Source organism: Haliotis rubra, unplaced genomic scaffold (assembly GCF_003918875.1).
Source record: "Haliotis rubra isolate DU_JTF1 unplaced genomic scaffold, ASM391887v1 Scf935, whole genome shotgun sequence".
In the NCBI taxonomy this organism is placed as follows: domain Eukaryota; kingdom Metazoa; phylum Mollusca; class Gastropoda; order Lepetellida; family Haliotidae; genus Haliotis; species Haliotis rubra.
Window position 1 is genome coordinate 106,252 of NW_025767674.1, and position 16,128 is coordinate 122,379.

Genomic DNA, 16,128 nt, shown 5'->3' on the forward strand with positions numbered 1-16,128 from the left:
TTATTTTTCATAAGAATGTAATGTATATTACGCGTCTAAGCTGTGGACTTAATTTACTATGTTTAGTTGGTGCAACCCTTACGGCAGGGATTTTAGGAACGTTTCAAACATATTCTTTCCACGCCAAGACCAGGGCCCCGTTCCTCAAAGCGACCGTAGCGCTACGACTGTCGTAAGTCAATGTTAAAGTATGGGAGATACGATCGACTTAGGGTTACACTCGCTTTGAGGAACGAGGCCCAGATGCTGCAAGTGATTGAGTTAGTGAGCAAGTGAACGTTGCTTCACGTCGAATCATCAATTTAGCACCTTTTTCGCGGCAGGTTCAATGAGAGAAGGTTTTAAACACATGTTCAACAAGTTTTGCTGACTGTCTAATACATCATGTCAGAATATCTTAATCATGACAGCAGGACTGGATACAGTTGTACAAAAACAACCCTAACGCTTGTCGTAGGTCCATGTTGACGTATGAGAGTTAGGATCATCTTTGACGGAAAGTCGCTTTTAACGATGGCATCTTGAATGGTTGGCTTTTCCAGAGTGAGTGAGTGAGTGAGTAAAGTTTCACGCCGCTTTTAGCAATATTCCAGCAATATCATGGTGTGGGACACCACAAATGGGCTTCACACGTTGTGCCCATATGGGGAATCGAACCCGGGTCTTCGGCGTGACGAGCGAACGCCTTAACCATCTGCTACCCATCCACCCCGGCTTTTTCAAGAAGAGGGTACGTAAGTCCCACAACTTTCAAAGTCAATTTCGACCTACAAAAATATGTTAATCGTAGAATAATTGTTGATTTAAATAATGGCTAAAGTTCCCTACAATCACCAGTGGCTGAAGGGATGGTGTAAATCCAGCTAGGGTCCATGCAGGTAGCCAAAGTACTGTAAGTCCCCATGGTCCCTAGCATGGTGATCAGCCTTCAGTTGCTGGCGATATATAGCCCATTTTTACATTGTATTGTCCAAAAATAGTTTTCTACTTTTAAAGATATATGCTAGCTAGTTTTAACTCATTTTGTGATAATCTAGTAATTTTACTGTCCGTCGTTGACAGGGTTTTTATATATATGTATGTATGTATTATGAATTTAGAACTAGTTTTAGTCACGATATGGCTGAAATATTGCCAATGTGACTTTAAATTTTAACTCACTCACTCACTCACTTTTTCAAGAAGTTACCGAAATAGTTATGTTCAGGGTAATACCACTGCAATGAACAAAATATTCACGATTTTTTAAAATGTCTGTACAGTGTTTGCAAACATGTGTGCGCGTTCACTCAAAAGGTTAGTTGACAAAAAATTGATATATGATAGTATTAGTTTCCGAAAGAAAATGTGTTATACGCAGGAGTGAATGAGTTGGATTTGAAATGGGCCTCACACATTGTACCCTAATTCGGAATCGAACTCGGGCCGTGACGAGCGAACGCTCTAACCATCAGGCTACACCATCTCCCGTACTGAAGTACAGCGAGTATTGCTTATTACGTCTCTAGTGTGACACGAGCGGAACAGTTTCGAATCGCGAAACTCCATGTGTCTAGAGCAGAGTATACAGTATACTGATTTTGCAAGAATGACATGATACCGTATAGGAAAACAAACGTTTATTGGATAAAGATGTGAATCACTGACAAATATGTCATCACAAGTACTGACATAGCAACAGATTGTGTGCATACAAATATACCCTGAAAATAGATCAACCATGAAAGATGATCACAGAAGAACACATGAGATGAGATGTTTGGTTTGTTCAGACATTGTTCAGACATTCCATTGGTGTACCTAATGTATTACACCTTGGTGAGGATCTTGTAAGATTCATAGGAGATACTAAAGATTAGCCAATAGATACCAAAATTAAAAGACATCCGATTTTCTTCATATGACTATATTTAACCCGACGTGACCTGCAATATATACTACTCAAAACAAGTAAAAGAATAACCGAATTTTCGTATGTTCAAATTAATCTAATGTCCTTTGTATAGAAATCTAGCAAAATGTATCATCCAAAATGTATGTTTGTACCATATTAGTATAGTCTTCTACGACCTTCATAAGTATTTTAACTACAATGGACAGATAAGTGGATAAAGTGGATACCTTGCAATAAAAACGAGGAGAATAAACATAAATCAGAGTGGGGTTACGTGTCTCAAGGAAATAGATGACGGACACCGCGTATATCAGCACCCCAGCGACATCAGGCATGGGGGCGGGGACACGAGGAATGAAACAAGCGAACGATTATAACCATTATTCTACGGCACCTCCTCCTGCTTCTCATGGCAGTGCAAGTGTTGATAAAGATGGACCTAAACCTTCACGATCATCTTCCCTTGGCTAGCTCCTGTGAACAGGGACGCGAATGCCTTTGGCATGTTGTCAAACCCTTTATGGATCGTCTCCTTGTACTTGAGTTTTCCCTGCAACACAAGAATGCATCTCGGTCAAAATACAAAAAGGCTGATGTGAGAAATATATTAACTTCGTTGCCTAAATGTAGTATTGCGGAAACATGACTGCAAGACTGATTCTGTCAGTGTGCTAGCCAAGTGCTGAAAGATGAGGGAAGAGGTTGGCAATTTAAAAACTGAAGAGAAACATTACTCGTTATCAGTGTGCTGACGGACTTTTGGAAAGGCCATTGCAACTTAAACAATGAAAACATCGTGGTCCATGATTGTTCTGCATAAGAATGTGGTCCATGACTGCTTTATATAACAAAGTGGTCCATGACTGCTTCATATAACAATGTGGTCCATGACTGCTTTGTATAACAAAGTGGTCCATGACTGCTTCATATAACAATGTGGTCCATGAATGCTTTGTATAACAATGTGGTCCATGAATGCTATGTGTATAACAATGTGGTCCATGAGTGCTATGTGTAACAATGTGGTCCATGAGTGTTATGTGTAACAATGTAGTCCATGACTGCTTTATATAACAATGTGGTCCATGACTGCTTTCTATAACAATGTGGTCCATGAGTGCTATGTGTAACAATGTGGTCCATGGCTGCTTTATATAACAATGTGGTCCATGACTGCTTTCTATAACAATGTGGTCCATGACTGTTTTCTATAACAATGTGGTCCATGACTGCTTCATATAACAATGTGGTCCATGACTGCTTTAGGTAACAATGTGGTCCATGACTGCTTTCTATAACAATGTGGTCCATGACTGCTTTCTGTAACAATGTGGTCCATGACTGCTTCATATAACAATGTGGTCCATGACTTTATGTACCAATGGTACCAGTTCAAGAACATACTCACCTCATTTACCCATTTGAGCAGCTCTGCTCTACTCGCTTCAAATTTGGAGTTCCAGTCGAAGATAACGAATCCCTGTACTTTTAGCCTCTTTACGAGAACGGTAAAGAATGGTGACGGCACTGCAAAACATAACAGTAAGTTAGTCAGAACTACATACTGAGAGTAAACATACACATGTTTACATTTAGTGTTTATGTCTTTTACGGGTCAAATTACAATTCTGTGAATTGAAAGACACAAATATATGCAGTGTTTGTTAATGGGAATTAATACATGTTGTATGCGATGTTAGACAAAATCAAAACTTGTATTGTTTGCGGAAACATGGTTTGGCCACAACCCAATGCCAAAACTGATGCCACAACCCGATTATTGTCTGGGTTTTGTTTTTGGTTTTTAAGGACAGGATAAAGTCTATGGAAATAAAACGTAGCCGTCTCTTGAAAAATACGTATCTTTTGGGGATTAGCCATAGTGAGTGAGTGAGTGAGTTAAGTTTTACGCCACTTTTACGACGGGGGACACCAAAAATAGGCTTCAAATATTGTTCCCATGTAGGGAATCGAACCCGGGTCCTCGGCGTGACGAGCGAATGCTTTAACCACTAGGCTAGCCACCGCTCCCGGGGTGATTCATAAACGTTATATGTCTAAAGTACTCTGGGAAACGTACTCATGGGCTGTTCCTTGTCGGTGGTGTAGGTGGACATGGCGCCACACACGCACATCCGCCCATAGTTGTTCATGTGCTGGAGCACGTTGTAGGAGGCCTCACCACCGACCTGGAAACATATGACAATCATCATCATCATCATCATCGTCGTCGTCGACGTCGTTGTCATACTGTTACTTTCCTATGGGGAATCTGGTTAAGAATACAGATCACCATCACCATATCCCTGTTTGGTATGAGGTGACTAAACAGATCAGGTGGTCAGACTCACTGGTCTCTTGTGCTTCCGATTAGGATAATGCTCATATAATCCATCACTGGCTTGTCTGAACCAGATCAGCATTTACAAAATGGCATAATATAACTGGCGCTATGTCAGGTTAATTACAACTAATCAAAATCATTAACGCTTTAAAATTTAAATATTATTTTTTTACATACGTTGTCATAGAAACAGTCGATTCCCTTTGGTGCGCAAGCCTTGAGAGCATCGTCCAGTTTTGTTTCCTTATAGTTGAACACCTGATCGAATCCAAGACTCTTTAACCAGTCACACTTCTGCTTGGTTCCGGCAGACCCAATCACCGTGCAGCCCTGCGAACAATTTGTTTGTCAGAGATTCAAAACATATTTATTCAAGATCTATATATTACTCAGACAGGAGGAATCACTTGGTCACAAAAATTCGAATTGGTCTCCAGCAACCCATACTGGTTTGAGGCGACTAACGGGATCGGGTGGTCAGGCTCGCTGACTTGGTTGACACATGACATCGTATCCCAGTTGCGTAGATCGATGCTCATGCACCTGATCACTAGATTGTCTGGTCCAGACTCGATTATTTACAGACCCCCGCCATATAGCTGGAATATTGCTGAGTGCGGCGTAAAACTAAACTCACTCACTCACTCACCAATTGCGTAGATCGATGCTCATGCTGCTGATCACTGGATTGTCTGATCCAGACTCGATTATTTACAGACCCCCGCCATATAGCTGGAATATTGTTGAGTGCGGCGTAAAACTGAATTCACTCACTCACTCACTCACTCACTCGCCAATTGCGGAGATCGATGCGCATGCTGCTGATCACTGCATTGTCTGGTCCAGACTCGATTATTTACAGACCCCCGCCATATAGCTGGAATATTGCTGAGTGCGGCGTTAAACAACAATCAATCAATCAATCAATCTGAGTCAGTGCTAGGATTGTGTTTCTCCAGCCTACCTTGATCTTGGCGATCTGTCCAACCACACTGCCCACTGCACCTGCCGCTCCATTAACAAAAACGACATCCCCAGCTTTGGGTTGACACACGTCCAGAAAACCTAGATACGCCGTCACTCTGAAACAATAGCAGAACAATCTCATTAATATCAGATCTTGTCGCACACACTCTGTACCATATTATTGGTAGTTCAAAATGAAGTCAGTCACCAATCCCACTGGGCACTTTTTCAGTATTTTCAGAGACAGTGCGTTAGTCTACCAAGAGGATAACTCTCCGTGTGAAGATCTGAGGATAGTTCCATAGGAGGTTTCCTTCTGAATGAACGAGGTATTCTACAAGCCTATCTTATTATTGAACCTGTTAAACGAATATAATCGGCGAAGTACGAATGCAAAATACCTGCGCTTTTTCTTGTTGCTGACATGTTATATATATGTCGTTTCTGAGCACCATAGCGTCCACACCAAAAGGAGTCTTCTATACGAATTCTTTGCACAGACATAAACATCCGAATCGAGGTAGTAAATCAAATCGTTGTAGAAACATAACAAGAAACCAGTAATCCTATAAAAAAAGACTCACCAATAATGTTGTTTTCCCTAAAATAAATATGTACATTTACTTATCGCTCTTACCCTGTCATTCCCAAGACTCCAAGAGCAATGGATGGGTCTTTGCCACCGAGGTCGGGAACTTTATGTATCTTGAGTGCATCGGGGTTCTCTTTGGGGTTAACCAACGCCCTGCTCCTCCATCCAAAGTAACCCTGGACTACCGACCCAACAGGGTACTCGGGGTTCTTGCTCTCCGTTACCCTGGATGTCGAGACAGCAATGGCTTACACAGTCTTACACAGAATATAATTGGTAAAAGATTTCAGAAACGCAACTTGTAACCCCCGCTTCCCAGCACAAAACAACTTTCCATTTACCAGTTACACAAACCAGTTTTAAAATTCAGTTCCATAAATCGGTTACACAAACCAGTTGAATAACCAGTTATGTAAACCAGTTACATCAACCAGTGAAGTTGACCAGTCAAACATTTTAGTCGTTGTGAGTGTCAGTGCATCTCTATTAAAACTACATTCATTCACTAATGTTAGATACATATAGCTTCGTTTGTAGATTCGAAAGACACCGCAATAATCCATCCAACCAAATTGAGCTGATGTTCGAGGTAAATTTCATGTGAAGTAATAGACATAGGAGATACAAGTGCAACAAAATAAAAAAACCTAAGGCAGAGATCATACAAGGTACACCTCGGTACATAGAACAATATTTAGATATATTTATATAAATAATGTTGTGGTTGGTGTTGTAGTTAAACCTCTGTTTGTTTTCGTGTTTTGTTTAAATGTTGTGTTTAATGCTGTCCTACCTTGCGACCTGTTCTCCCATCAGCACTTTACCAATACTCGACCCAGCCATGACGGTTCTGGACAAAACAGAGAAAATTAATGTCATGAACATTCAAATAAGAGCAAGCTGTTATTGAATTACAACGTGTACTACAAAATAACATTAGGAGAGGGAAAAGAGTGTGTGAGTTAGTTAGTTAAAATTTAACGTCACATCGGCAATATTCAGCAATACCGTGACGAGTCAGATTTATACCTACATAGCTAACATCTTTTTAAAGTGTATGAAAACATGCGGTCAAAGAAAAGCGAAATAACTATAGTATCACATATTTGTTAAAACTAGTTCAACATTTAAAATAATAAACTTTGAATTAACGACCCATGGTGAATAGGGGCATCAGATTACTACCAGCCACAGTTAGCCCACCATACTAGGGACCGTGGGGACTTACGAGAGACAAGATAGTGATTTGGGTTTAGTGACGTCTTCAACAGTATTTCATGCACATGACGCCGTGGGAGGAAAACCCGAGGTAATGTTGGTCTTTGACGTTTACCGCTGTGGTGAAATCCATCACTTATGGTGCAGGCAAACCTTGAAATGTAATCGGAGCGAACTGGGATTCGAACCCACGATAATAGGTTTCTGCCCCACGCGGAGATTAAACTCTTGTTGTTGATTGTGCATGTGATTTACTTGACCTGATGTATATACCTAATCAGTGTTGATTGTGCATGTGATTCACTTGACCTGATGTATATACCTAATCAGTGTTGATTGTGCATGTGATTCACTTGACCTGATGTATATACCTAATCAGTGTTGATTGTGCATGTGATTTACTTGACCTGATGTATATATTACCTAATCAGTGTTGTAAGATGGTTATGGCAGGTAATCATGTTACAGCTTTTTCGCAAATGAATGATATCTACCACTTGCTTCCTCGCAATAACATTCATCATGCAAAAGCAAAACGTGAACCTAATACTCGAATACTTATGCATTTCTTCAAAGTTAATAAACATTGTCCAATATAGACGTGTATGTGGCTTAAACATTGTCATACACCTGCATTTGACATAGGCATTGTTAAATATACACACGCATGTGGCATAGAATGTTTCAAATATAAACATTCATGTGTAATATGAGTTCTGACAACTTGAGGGGCGGTGGGGTAGCCTAATGGTTAAAGCGTTGGCTCGTCACGCCAAAGACCCGGGTTCGAATCCCCACATGGGCACAATGAGTGAAGCCCATTTCTGGTGTCCCCCGCCGTGATATTGCTGGAATATTGCTAAAAGCGGCGTTAAACCAACTCACTCACTCTGACAACTTGACAGAGACATACAGACGTATATAAAAACGAAAGTAAACAACATACCTCATGTATGGATCAACAGTCAGACATATCGCCTCACACACGAACTCTGAAACACAAATTGGTGAATGTTCGTGGTTGTGCATAACATGGGGGCAGTCGGGTATGTAGAAAGATAGTAATGAATGTTGGAATAAACCATATAGCAAAAATAATGTTATGGTCTTTGATTTTATGGATGAACTGATAAACAAGTGTGAGATGTTTAAGTGATATGTTCACAGCAGTGAAAGAAGTGATCTGTTAAGTGTAGTGACAGAAAAGTGATTTGTTTACGGTTGTGACAGAAAAGTGATTTGTTTACTGTAGTGACAGAAAAGTGATTTGTTTACTGTAGTGACAGAAAAGTGACTTGTTTACTGCAGTGAAAGAAAAGTGATTTGTTTACTGTAGTGACAGAAAAGTGATTTGTTTACTGTAGTGAAAGAAAAGTGATTTTTTCACAGCAGTGAAAGAAAAGTGTTTTCTAAGTGTAGTGACAGAGAAGTGATCTGTTTACTGTAGTGACAGAAAAGTGATTTGTTTACTGTAGTGACAGAAAAATGGTTTGTTTACTGTTGTGATAGAAAAGTGATTTGTTTACTGTTGTGACAGAAAAGTGATTTGTTTACTGCAGTGACAGAAAGTGATTTGTTTACTGTTGTGCATATATCCATTTACGTCAACTGTCAAATATCTTGTTCAACCACATAATCAAAAGAAATGTCAATATCTGCATTTCGATAAACCCTGCTGAACCCTCAAAACATATGGTGGGATGCACAGTCTGCCGCTACTTAGTCAGTGGAACTAAGAAGCTTGCCCCCAGGAGTCATTAACACAGTTGCCCATGTGTGCAGCATCTCACGCGGAAGAGACCGTGATTCGGAAGCTAAGGCAGGATAGTAATTAGAGCATCATTTTTATGCGTTTCACGTAGCCACCAAATTCTGAACATGAGATGGTCGGTCGGGGAATAAACAAGAAAAACTATAAAAAATTATGAAGACAAATTTATCTGAATAATGTTCTTGATTCTCATTTATTGTAATTCTTATTACAATTTCTCGCGTTATTTGGACTTGTGGCAGCGACTGATTAAAGATAAACATTATATAAAACGAGGTGCTACGTTTTACGTTCGACTCGGCGGCGTTGCAGATTTTTTGGGGGGTCGGCAATAAAATTAGAAGGGTCGGTCGGGCGATGAGAAACAGAGAATATAAAATATTGCTCTTACTCTGAAACACCGGACTCACATACGTATAAACTGTCAAGGCCATTCGCCATCTGGACTGAAGTTGAAACTAACTTAGCTTCAGATTTAATATCATTACGCACGTCACAACACCACCCTCCCGATAATCTCATCATGCCCGTCTGTCTTTTATAAGGGGATCGGTTTTATATAGAACCACGATAGTTAATATCCGAGTATTTGACCACCATTACAAACAGCCACGGTTGGAAAGAATACGATAAAAAAAATCAGTGTCAGTAAGTTTCCTCTAAGCGACACGTATGTTTGGCGTGGCTGGAGCGCCGACCAATCAGAGCGCTCGACGTCATCCATGACGACTGTTGTTTACTAACTACAGACGGCCACGATTTAGCCAGTACGATAAACACATCCGATGTAGGAAATAAATTGCAGGATATGACGACCTTGGCATGCACAGTGCATGGGGAGTTATCGTGATCATGACAATGTATATATTCCTGTTTAATTTAAACGATAAAGCAGATTTGAACTACTACCAAAGTGAGTGACCTTGTCTATTTATAAATACAAAGGGCAGGTATTTCCGTAACGTCACTGCCCAGCTTCGAGGCCAGGCACTAACATTTCTGTCTGGACAGTGGAAGTACCTGACTTGTCGTGGATGATTAACCATGCAACACCTATTAATTTGCGTTATTTGCATTTTAACAGCTAAGTATATTAGAGCGATCGCGTATGCCAGTTTCGTTCACTCTTGTTCCCTAACCCATAACCCAGCAGGCACATCAACGTTGTTTCAACGTTGAGAATAGGTTGATCCTCAACGTTGAAAATAGATTGAAAATAGGTTGTATATGAAAGTTTTTTTGACGTAGATATCCGACGTGGAATCAACGTTGAAGTTTGACCGATTATCAACGTTGAAAAAAGGTTGATCCTCAACGTTGAAAATAGGTTGTATATGAAAGTTTTTTTGACGTAGATATCCGACGTGGAATCAACGTTGAAGTTTGACCGATTATCAACGTTGAAAAAAGGTTGATCCTCAACGTTGAAAATAGGTTGTATATGAAAGTTTTTTTGACGTAGATATCCGACGTGGAATCAACGTTGAAGTTTGACCGATTATCAACGTTGAGAATAGGTTGATCCTCAACGTTGAAAATAGATTGAAAATAGGTTGTATATGAAAGTTTTTTTGACGTAGATATCCGACGTGGAATCAATGTTGAAGTCTGACATATTATTAACGTTGAAAATGGGTTGTTCCGTGGTTGTGTCTGGGAGGTATTACGCTTTCCTGTAAATAGACTCGCATTTCATCTTTAAACTACAATAAAGTAGCACCAAACTCCTGCATCCAGCTAAAATACCCAAAAGCTATCTGCAATAAACAGTGTTCAAACAGAAAATTGCAGTAAAATATTTACCTGATAAAATACTTGGTTAAAATTCCACATTCAATATAATGTTCATTTAAGTTTTATGTCAGTTGGACGTATAATTCCAGTAAGAAGAAAAGAGTATTCCAAATTAAGAAAAACTATTTACTGTTGTATTGTTACCTTGAAAAGGTGAAAATTGTCGAAGACATTTTGTCTGAATTTCAGCTCTTAGACAGACCCTGAATAAACACAATGCAATTACTTTCACCATGAAAGGGATCCAAGATGACCAGGAACTATACCTGAAGACAGCACATAAAACAAGTCACTTTTCATGAAATCTTTATGAACACACACGCACACAGAAAACGTGGTTTAATGCATAATGTAAAACATCACACATGACATAGTCTGTAGGTGATCTCTGTTGTGCTAATAACACAATATCATCTGCATATAGCATCAAAGTGACATTTACGCCACCAATTTCAATACCACAGTTCAGATTTTTCAACACAATTTCCCAAAACACAATTATCAGCTCCTCTTCTTTCTGCCACTCCCTGCCTGGCGGTCAGGTGGATACTTCAGAAACGTTCCTAACTCTTTCTTGAAATTTGCTTCGGATGCATTCCCATCTCATTCCCTTGAGATAGGACACATTCTGAAATGTTATATTTAAATACATGAATAAGTTATATGGAAGATATATTGTCTTAAATGATTCAAGTATTTGTTTAATCAATCACTTGAAAGGTTCATTTCACTGCTGTAACTTGGCATGTGAACATATGAACAGCATCAATACAAAATATGACGAAAAGTGTAAACAATTTATATTTTCAACCGAAGGAATGGAAGTTTTCTTAAACGTTTTCAAAGAAAATCCTCAATTGCAAGTTGATTATTTAATTAGACTATGAATTACTGGTAGGATGAATTAGACGATGCTTTACTGTCATATATTATTTGCTATGGTCATGATGAAAATGCTGCACTTAACTTACCAGAGATGATTGAATACAACCTTGTACTCTTAAAAGAAAACTTGCCGTTTTGCCCATCAACATTCATTCTTGACATCAAATTGTTTGACATCGTCCTGCAAAATAATGGAAGATTGTTGTTATTCTGTCAGATTTAGTTTTCTTTAGAGATTCTCGGAAATGATTATTTCAAATTAATAGGAGTTGAACTGATGTAGCAATTTTGCTACCAGGAGTCATAAATTGTAACAAAAGCCATTTTACATTAAATGATAAGAAAACAAAATGGGTGGTGGTTCACAGGTCAAAGAACAAGTCTATTGTGGGAGGTCTCCCAACACCATTTGTTCCCAAACACAAGGAAGTATGGATCATGGAGTTCTGAAAACAATAATGAGCTCTCATAAGTATACAATATATTCTCTATTATCTACTCTCTCTCTCTCTCTCTTTGTCATTTGTACACTCATAAAACTCAGATAAATAACTTTTTATAATTCATAAATGTTTACACTTAATCTCTTATAGGAACGCTTAGAAAATCTCTCATATAATGAATTATGTGTGCGTATTATCTGCGACGTCATAACTATGCTTCTCTGAATCATCAACAATACAATAATGAGATTAAACTCTACATTGCCAGAAATAATCTATCATACCATGAATAATAAGACATTGAATAACATCTCTTACAACTCCAATCTACACTCAAAAAGACTTAAATGTACTCGTAAACAAACATCGCTGGCTAACGCAAATTCTTGGAAACAGTGCATCGCTGACTCTCAATTCCAAGAAATGGAAGTCCTACTCTATTTGACCAAAGGGGTGACAGGTGGCCAAAACATATTGAAATGTAGGTCATACACTGAAAATAACTCTGATTTAAAACACTACAAATATACACCTTCTCTCTAATATACTCGATAGATGATCTTAACAAGGGAAAATGTACATAAAATGCTGATATCTAACAACACCTGTACTTTAAATAATGCACTCTTCCAAATCTCAGTATGTTTCACTGCACACATATTAGATTGCAAATAATGAAAAACCTACCCTTTGACAATAATAAAAAACATCATATTCAAATTCTACAGCTGACTAAATACCTGAAGAGTGTGTTTCCCAGCAATAAACATCTCTAATATCTATAAATGTATGACTTCTGTCCTCTCGCGTGCTATCTTGCATCCAGCTGTTTACGGCGAAAAACAATATGGCGCCAAGCAAGGGAGTGCTCATTAAGCTAAACATCTCCGGGAGAAATCATTGTCATTTTTTTCTCTTAAATGATCAACCTTAATATATAAATGAAAATAAAGACCAACTATTATCACCACAAAGACCAAACATTATCACAAATATTCAAAACAGGTGGTAATGAAAGAGCATTATCATCTTTCTCTTAAACTTTGTGGTGGATATACTGGAAACAAGTGAAATGTTAAAACGTGTTACCTTAGCCTTGCTCCTTTTATGTGATCCACAAAATTGCTGCCACCCAGTCTTCGGAGATGAGATTTCTGCAAATTCCATTAAAATAATCTTATTTCATAATTAAATGTTCCTTACATTAAAATTACTTCTTTTGTATGTAAGATTTTAACCTTTAAGAGACATGAATTATCATATCCCTTCCAAACAAGTGTAAGAATGAAAGTCTGTGGGTGCAGTTTTGTTAATTGTCCCATCAAAGAATCATTAGTGAAGTTACACTTTTTGTAAATAAATAAAAGTTCAAATAAATTATATACAATTTCATCCTTAACAAAGACTTTCACAAGACATTTTAAAATGAAAATTTTCGTTGCATTTCCTTACGCCATTCTCCGACACCCCCTCCACCCCCAATAATATACATATGTTGATAGGGTTCAGGGCGTGCTCAATGCATCAGTTACTGATAGATCTATTCAAACGAACAAATGTTCATAATAATGGGATGCAATATAAAATGTTGATTAATCCTATCCGATTTTGTATAGCTGCCCTTAGGGACCGTTCATAATGTATGGCTTTGGGGTGATGTTGATTTTTACGTACAATGTGAATTACAACACACACACACACACACACACACACACACACACACACACCAAAAAAGTGTATGAGTCATGTACATTATCTATGACGCCCTCTCCCCTTCCCATAATTTCTAAACATAGTGCGTGTGTACAAAAATGCTGATCCCTCAGCTCCCCTGAACAAAATGGGTGACACCCCACCCCACCCTCCAACCCTTACAATCAACACCCCCACCCGCAGCCATATATTTAATTATGAACGGTTCCTTATATTGATGTACTTCATTGATTATTTGAAAATGTATGTTTGCAAAATTCAAATCAGGTGATGGGTACGAAAGGAAATCTTATTCGATTATATAATAAAATGCCAAATATATGCATGCAAATATATTGAAAAATAACAAAACAAAATTTTGAGAAACATGTACTGTGACATACCGGTAACCTTGTGAGATAAAACATGAGCCCTAATTCGGAGTTTCTTGCTACTGCTAGATTTAAACGGCATTCCTACGTTTTCATTATACATGAAGGACATACTTACCAAATAAACACCAGCTTGCCGTGAAGATGGTGAAAATAGAACGATATTGCGTTGAACTTCGCCAAAGTCAACTGACAACGATCAGCTGCCTTTGCGTGCGCGATAATTGTGCGCATGTCCGGATATGGCCAAACGAGCGATCGAAAGGTCAACATCTGGCTGGTGTTTGAAAGCAAATTGTCGGGAATTATACAATTTTCACAGTTTTGTGGGAAAATATCAAATGTAATGCAATTTGGATAACTGATGACTTTATACCTAAAACTGCGATTTACGTAATATTTCCGTCCGTTGATCGATGCACAATCAAATAATATATAAGATTATATCTGTCACTAGCTCGATCTTGATCATTTATGAAAATAATGTTCCGAAAGGATAGTTGCTAAGTTGGATACCTATTACCAATATGAATTATGTGTCAAATTTGCCAAGGAAACAATTAGTTGACATTTTGTTGGTTCCTTACGTTGAAACAACGTTGACAACTAAACGAATCTCGACTAACTTTCTTTGGTCGCATGATAAACGTTGGATCAACGTCTATGAAAGGTTGATCAACCAAACAACCAAAATTCAACGTTGATTCAACGTTGATTCAACGTTGTGTGCCCGCTGGGAATGTTTCAATATGCTGGCAGGTTACAATAAATTGAAGTACTCCTCTGCGAGTTATATAATCTTTATGTAACCCTGGACGCGTGGTATTGTTTTGTTTTTAAACGACCCTGTGCAATCCAGTAAGAATTAATGATTGAATAAGTTTTCTTCATAACTAAAATACACAATCATCTTACTTATATAATTTCCCGGACCTCTCATAATTAGTTATCAAGACTGTACAGTGGGGCTTATTATTATTATTATTATTATTATTATGATGATGATGAGAAGTAAAAAGAATACTAGAATATACAGTGCAGTTCTAATGGGAGGGACTATAATCAGAGACTTTATTGTATAATGTGAGCTTGCATAGTACCACGGCACATGAGAGAATTAGAGTTTGCTTACATGCATGAATGAGTTGTATGGGCGCTTACTAACTGGGTCAACCCTGAGGTCATACATATTTGCATAGAAGAATTTACACCTGTCCCGGTATATTCGAATGATGACCAGCGGAAAGTTGCGTCACTTAGCTGTGTCAGGATCTGCTGTCTTGGGTTCGAATTCGATATTTTTACGTGATAATAATCATTGGTATGACATCACTAAAGCTACGCTCGTATGCAACCGAACCGCTCAGCGAACCTTCATTTCGGAGTTCTCTCAACATAACATGTATTTAAAACTGTTCAAACAAATACAAGCAGTTGACTCATTTATATCTACCTAATAAGAAGTAAAGGTAGATTTTCACTACATCTGCGTTCCACGACGAGGCTAAGTCTAAAGTCTTGAGTGCATCTGCATTAAGCATATAATGAAGGACATATAGTGTATAGTGCATTGAGCTGAGTCGTAACACGCCCTACCTCCTTGTTTTGGAGCCGACACTTGCTCGTCGATCTGACGGAAATTAGCCTCCGTGGGATTCCCCTCGAACTCCTTCGCCAACACCCAGGACTTGCCCATGATTATGACCGTGTATTTATCCGGAGTAGAACTGTTCTGCTGTTGTAGACTGTGGTATCTCTCGATGTGGGAAGTTTGCACGTCCGGGGCTTTTATACACACCATACGACATGAGTCAGCGAAATGCACAGAAGCAACGCAATGTGCGATGTGCCTGTCATTGTTTGCCTATCATAGTGTTGATGTCGACGTCGATGTAATTTATTTCACGTCATGCTGACTGATCGGTTTATAATGCCAATCTGTGCCATCGGGCATTGACTCCTAAAAGGGGAATTTTTTTGAAGTTTATCTCAAACTGAAAAACACCAATAAAAAAGTTGCTGGTCATGCAGGAATTCCTGCAGACAATGTTATTGTACTGGAGCTGTGACCTGAACAGAGGTAAGGTCAACACGCTTGACCAGCAATTTACACAAAAACACCCCCAAATCTGAGTTT

At 38.7% G+C, this 16,128-nt stretch overlaps 1 protein-coding gene across 1 annotated transcript; it reads right to left on the reverse strand.

The window, feature by feature from the left end:
- Positions 1-1,604: 1,604 nt before the first annotated feature.
- Positions 1,605-15,818, reverse strand: LOC124264655 (prostaglandin reductase 1-like). Its single transcript, XM_046699392.1, has 9 exons — positions 15,588-15,818; positions 7,961-8,006; positions 6,590-6,646; positions 5,842-6,021; positions 5,203-5,320; positions 4,416-4,568; positions 3,975-4,083; positions 3,303-3,421; positions 1,605-2,444 (listed from the first exon to the last, which is right to left on the reverse strand). Exons 1-9 carry the CDS (start codon positions 15,790-15,792, stop codon positions 2,334-2,336), a joined length of 1,098 nt encoding a protein of 365 aa, XP_046555348.1. The 5' UTR covers positions 15,793-15,818; the 3' UTR covers positions 1,605-2,333.
- Between the last annotated feature and the right edge of the window lie 310 nt (positions 15,819-16,128).